This window comes from Ostrinia furnacalis, unplaced genomic scaffold (assembly GCF_004193835.3).
Source record: "Ostrinia furnacalis isolate ACB-3 unplaced genomic scaffold, ASM419383v2 OfSCF4672, whole genome shotgun sequence".
Lineage (NCBI taxonomy): Eukaryota > Metazoa > Arthropoda > Insecta > Lepidoptera > Crambidae > Ostrinia > Ostrinia furnacalis.
In genome coordinates, this window is record NW_021134911.1 from 500,065 (window position 1) to 506,064 (window position 6,000).

Sequence of the window (6,000 nt, forward strand, 5' to 3'; positions counted from 1 at the left end):
AATATTACGACGACTAGTGACTTATAGTTTTGACTACTTAATAAGCAATCAAGTGTTTTGTGTCATTAATGCATGTGAATTATTAATTTATTAATTGATTTATTAATCACTTATATTATTGTATGCCAACCAGGCGAAACTTAGTGAGACTATCACAATGTATTATTTTTATCTGTAAACACCTATGTTTCACAATAAATAAATTTGAATTTGAATTTACAACACATACATACATAATATGTATACTGTTTTCACAATGTCGATTATACAAAATCGGCTATCCCAGCCGCTACTATTAGATTGAATGACTCTACATTACTACAATAAGTTCTGATATTAAAATATGTATATGGAGCATTGTTTGTTTTGATCGATATAATTCAAATCTTATAAAGATGGGTATATTATATTATTTTATCTACTTGGTTTTTGAAGTATAATCATTATAAAAATTAAAGAATAGGTATTAGTTACTCAAAAAACATATTTTAATTATAATTTGTAAACTGTACCAATAAATTAACTGATAAATTTTTAATTGTCTGAATTATAATAATTTTGATAAGGTTTTTAGATAACAAGATCTAGAAAGCGATATATGTACGAGTAGGTATTTAATAAAATAGTAGCTGAGATCCAAATGGATCTTTATGACCGAACAGAAGCGACGACAAAGTTACTTGCTTGTTATGAAACTTAATTTTTACATACCTATTATTTTGATATTACCATCACAAAAGCTTTTTACACTGAATTTATGTTAGGTATTATTTTCCGTTTCCTTTGTGTAAACTCTACCATAAAGCGCGTATACTCAAAGAAAATAATGTTGTCGATAAAAAATAATATGTGATTAGGTAGTTTAGAATTACTTACCTATTTCATAACCCATAAAATCACTGCAAGCGGCTAGGCGTAACTAATTACGGCATTTTCAGGATAATAAATTCGTAGTTATTGTTTTTAATCTACGGAATTATATATTTTGGTGACAATTCATTACGGCTCTACAATATCGGCATTTGATTTCGTAAAAATCTTTGGTTATATTATTATTTTTAGCAGTATTCAAGACTCTACCGTAATTTTTTTAGCGATAAATAAAGAATTTGCTTAAAAACATAGAATAATTCCATTTTATGTTTATCTGCTAACTCTTTTGTAACTTTTTGTATAAAAAAAGTAAGCGGTCTTCAGCATTTACTTATTAAAAACAATTTATGATCAATGTAGAGACTTTTAAAGCGTTTTCAATTAAACAATACCCAATTGATTGCAAAAATACTTGATTGTTCATACAAACGGAACGGAAACTCATATTTCTTTAATTTTTACGTGTGTTTTGAAGCGTTTTTGATTAATAAGTTAGGCCTAAAGTTACCGGTGTGCGGCGGCGAGCGCGCGAGCGGGCTGCGCGGCTCCGCGGCGCGGGCCATGATGGCCGCGATGGAGAAGTCCGTCGCCCTGGTCTTGCCCTCCTCCGCCACCATCCTGCCGCCTCCCGACCTCCAGCACTCCGCACCTTCCACATCCATCAAACAACTGTGGCAAGTCCGATCTCTCTCAGCTTTCCCATTTCACCGGCAGCGTCCGAAACATCGTTCCCTTTTCATCATCAAAAATTTTATCACCGAAAACAAATTTCAAAAACTCATCTATTACTAGAAGCTCAAAGTTTGATACATAACTCGATTAAAAAAAATGCACTTGATAAACACAATTTGTAAGGGTATGCGTTTCGAATCGGTTTATCGTTGAACTCGTATCGGTATTGACGGTGCACTTATGCACACAAGCGAAAGCGGTACGGCCGAACGCGGACTGAGCGCGCGGGAGCGGGCGCGCGCGGGGCGGGGCGGGCAGGGCGCCGCCCCCGGCCCCGGCGCAACCACTGGCCGCGCTACCCGCTGTCGCCTGCTCCCCCTCTACCTCCCCTACGTACCGAGCTTTTCATAACAATAAAAATAATATCATTCCAAACCTATTATTTAATTCGTATTCAACGCCGGATAATCGCGATTGCAATTATTTCTTTGCATTCCGATGCAAAAAAACTTTTTATTCTTTGTGTGGAAATCGATGCGAAAATTAACACAAGAGAACGATNCCCGATTGCAATTATTTCTTTGCATTTCGATGCAAAAAAGCTTTTTATTCTTTGTGTGGAAATCGATGCGAAAATTCACACAAGAGAACGATGGATGAAAAATTAAAAAAAAAATAATTAAATGAAAAATGAGCTCCAAATTATTCTTAAAAACAAATATAGAGTCATATCAAAATGGTGTCTAATGAGAACGCGCGCGCAGTGACAGAGTAAATGCGCCGCCCATAAAAAGTGATCAGTGGTTTAGAGCGGGAGAGAGCGCGTCTTGAAGTAACCGCAGCCGCGCGCCAGAGCGGGACGAAGAGATGATAGAGACTATTGCATGCGCAAAGAACGTTTAGCATTGCATTGCAGAAATATATTGCAATAAATGTATATTTTATACATAAACGATAACTATCGCTTTAATATAAAAATGCCATTATGTTTACTATAGGTCTAGGTTATAATTTATAATCCTATTAGTATATTTAATTTTATTTAGTGTCATTTTTAAAGAACATACTTATTTATGTATATTTTTAATAACATCGTCCCCAAAAAATATCATTTAAATGAGTTAGGTAATCTTTCCATGATAACGACTATAAAACCACCAATACTTTAATTATATTTTATTTGAATAAGTTTGTAGCATTTTACTTTTTTATAAAAAAACTCACAAAAATACTCTGAAAAATAGTGTAATGTTATTATTTTTTCAGGAATAGGCGCATTAAAATTAGTTGTAAATAAAAAAAAAATATTTCGACGATATTGTCATTTTTTTTATTATCCTAGGCATCTTAAGCTTGAATTCATTAAAATATTTTTTTTATCAAGAGGATTTTATTTATAACAGTCAGACCTGTAGAATTAGAATATCTTCAATAATTAGAAAGGAGTCAAACTGCAAATGGCTGGCGAACACATTTTGATAAATTCCAATGGAACACTAAAATGTAGAGTCTACATGAAGTAATCTTTCGAAAACAAAAACGGAATCAACATCAATCCATCTATTTAAGAGATAAGATTCCACAGACAGACACGAACACACGTCAAACCTATAGGTAACACCCCTCTGTTTGTGTCGGGGGATAAAAAAATAGAGTAAGGGCGGAGAGTCTCGTTCACTTTTCTAAAGATACCTACTATTTTTCTCTACAATGTAGAATTATATGGAAGATAAAACTGTTTGAACAGGGCTCTAGGTAATATAAATGTGCCTGAGTCAATCGAGTTAAATATGACAATCAAGTAATCATATTATCATAAATAGAGAAACAGAACAATCGTATTCTCATTAATTTATTATAAACACTTGATTTCTTTTCAGGCGACTACTGTATACTCATATTGGAAACTCATATTTCTTTTCAGAGAATAACTATTGTAAATATTTTTATCTTTTTCTAGGCAATTTTTAATTTGTCTGACAACATTCGGAAATCGAATAACAACGATGTTAACAATGGATAAGTACTTAAGTACTACTTGCTCTACCAAGAAATGATCATTTTCTTTGTTTGATGACGATTAAACGAAGTAGAAATCCGTTTGATAATTTGGGAATAAAGATTTCTGAAGAAAATAGTAAAAAAATACTGTAAATATGGTACAACTCAACAGACCAACGTTTTTGACTACTAAATAAATAACATTTTAATTACTTACCTATCTTATTTATATTTTTCTGATATCTTATTTATATGCGATTCTGTGTATTGCGTGTGTCCAGTAACGTATTGTGTTAAAATCACTTGTTGTTACCTGTACGAATATGTAATATTCCTTTTATAGTATGTAGGATACCAAAATTGCCGGATGTTTTATGAAACAAACCAGCTTCAATGTAGAAGACTGCATGGTGGCCCTAAACTCTATATTTTTACGCCATTATCTCAATTACGCCAAAATTCATTAAAATAAAACTGTGACGAAATTCATGAAATCTCATTATATCTCATTATAGTTAAGTAGAACTAGTGGGAACCCGCGACTTCGTACGTGTGGACGCCGTTTTACCCCCTTAGAGGTTGAATTTTGCGAAGTCCTATATGAGTGACCTTCGTTCGAAAAGGAAACCCCATGCAAAATTTGAGACTCCTAGCACTTGTTGTTTTTGATATTTCGTGCTGAGTGAGTGAGTCAGTCAGTCAATCAGTTACCTTTCGCTTTTATAAATATATAGAAATATAATATTCAGAGATAAAGTATCAATCATAGCAATCGAGAGATACAATAGTTCATTTTTAGTGGCGAGTGGGTGTAAAAGGACCACCAAACCTCCTCATAAAGCATACACATTCGCTCTTCTTTACCCAACTCTGGTGTCGGGCTTTACGACCGTCAGTAGGCGTCTACATGACTCAATCCACAGCTTAAAGTTCCATCCAAATAATAGAATCACATCTTTTCAGAACAGCAGTTGATTCCAACTTATAATGTCCCAAACATATTAAAAAGACTGTGCCTCTACCATGAGTTTACCTACCGAGCATCTCGCTATCGAGGGCGTAAAAAAATGTATGGCAAATTGTACAGCGCCTCTAGCGGTTAGTAGCTGAACCACAGCAAAACTAAAAACACTACCATGAGTTCATCTCAAATCGTTAGGTAAAAAACCTATCTAATTGAATACGATAGCGACTAAAGTTTTTATTAAGTTTCATACAAATAACTTACCATGAGTTGCAATTTTCAAAGATGTCATCGAAAAATACCTTAGCTGTCACAGTAACGTAACTCACTGGCTTATTGACATGTGAAAAGCAAAATAAAATTGTGGTTTTAGGTCATTTTAGGTGTTTTCTTTATTAAATTATGTCGGAAAGAAGTTTATTACGATGGAACATGTTATCAGCATGTGGGCAGACCTCCCACTAGGTGGACCGACGATCTGGTGAAGGTCGCGGGAAGAACCTGGATGCGGGCACATTGTGGAGATCCTTGGGGGAGGGAGAGGATGCTGCGTTTCCCAGAGATATGCGAGGGAATTGTGTCGTGCGAAGATGTCTAGCTGTGCTGTGAAAATGTGTGTTTTGAAGCGTTTTTGATTAATAAGTTAGGCCTAAAGTTACCGGTGTGCGGCGGCGAGCGCGCGAGCGGGCTGCGCGGCTCCGCGGCGCGGGCCATGATGGCCGCGATGGAGAAGTCCGTCGCCCTGGTCTTGCCCTCCTCCGCCACCATCCTGCCGCCTCCCGACCTCCAGCACTCCGCACCTTCCACATCCATCAAACAACTGTGGCAAGTCCGATCTCTCTCAGCTTTCCCATTTCACCGGCAGCGTCCGAAACATCGTTCCCTTTTCATCATCAAAAAATTTTATCACCGAAAACAAATTTCAAAAACTCATCTATTACTAGAAGCTCAAAGTTTGATACATAACTCGATTAAAAAAAATGCACTTGATAAACACAATTTGTAAGGGTATGCGTTTCGAATCGGTTTATCGTTGAACTCGTATCGGTATTGACGGTGCACTTATGCACACAAGCGAAAGCGGTACGGCCGAACGCGGACTGAGCGCGCGGGAGCGGGCGCGCGCGGGGCGGGGCGGGCAGGGCGCCGCCCCCGGCCCCGGCGCAACCACTGGCCGCGCTACCCGCTGTCGCCTGCTCCCCCTCTACCTCCCCTACGTACCGAGCTTTTCATAACAATAAAAATAATATCATTCCAAACCTATTATTTAATTCGTATTCAACGCCGGATAATCGCGATTGCAATTATTTCTTTGCATTCCGATGCAAAAAAACTTTTTATTCTTTGTGTGGAAATCGATGCGAAAATTAACACAAGAGAACGATAGATGAAAAATTAAAAAAATATTAAATTCAATGAAAAATGAGCTCCAAATTATTCTTAAAAACAAATATAGAGTGATATCAAAATGGTGTCTAATGAGAACGCGC

At 36.5% G+C, this 6,000-nt stretch overlaps 1 protein-coding gene across 2 annotated transcripts in view; it reads right to left on the reverse strand.

The window, feature by feature from the left end:
* The window catches only part of mid (midline), an 83,118-nt gene extending 77,522 nt beyond the window's left edge, over nucleotides 1-5,596 (reverse strand). The window contains exon 1 of one of the 2 annotated variants that reach the window (XM_028314411.1): nucleotides 5,170-5,596. In XM_028314411.1, the coding sequence (XP_028170212.1) occupies nucleotides 5,170-5,323 (154 nt within the window). In that variant the 5' untranslated portion in view covers nucleotides 5,324-5,596. Of the gene's footprint in view, nucleotides 1-1,381; nucleotides 1,808-5,169 lie in introns of those variants that run through there. The other variant, XM_028314410.1, reaches the window with a different exon arrangement.
* Nucleotides 5,597-6,000: the final 404 nt, after the last annotated feature.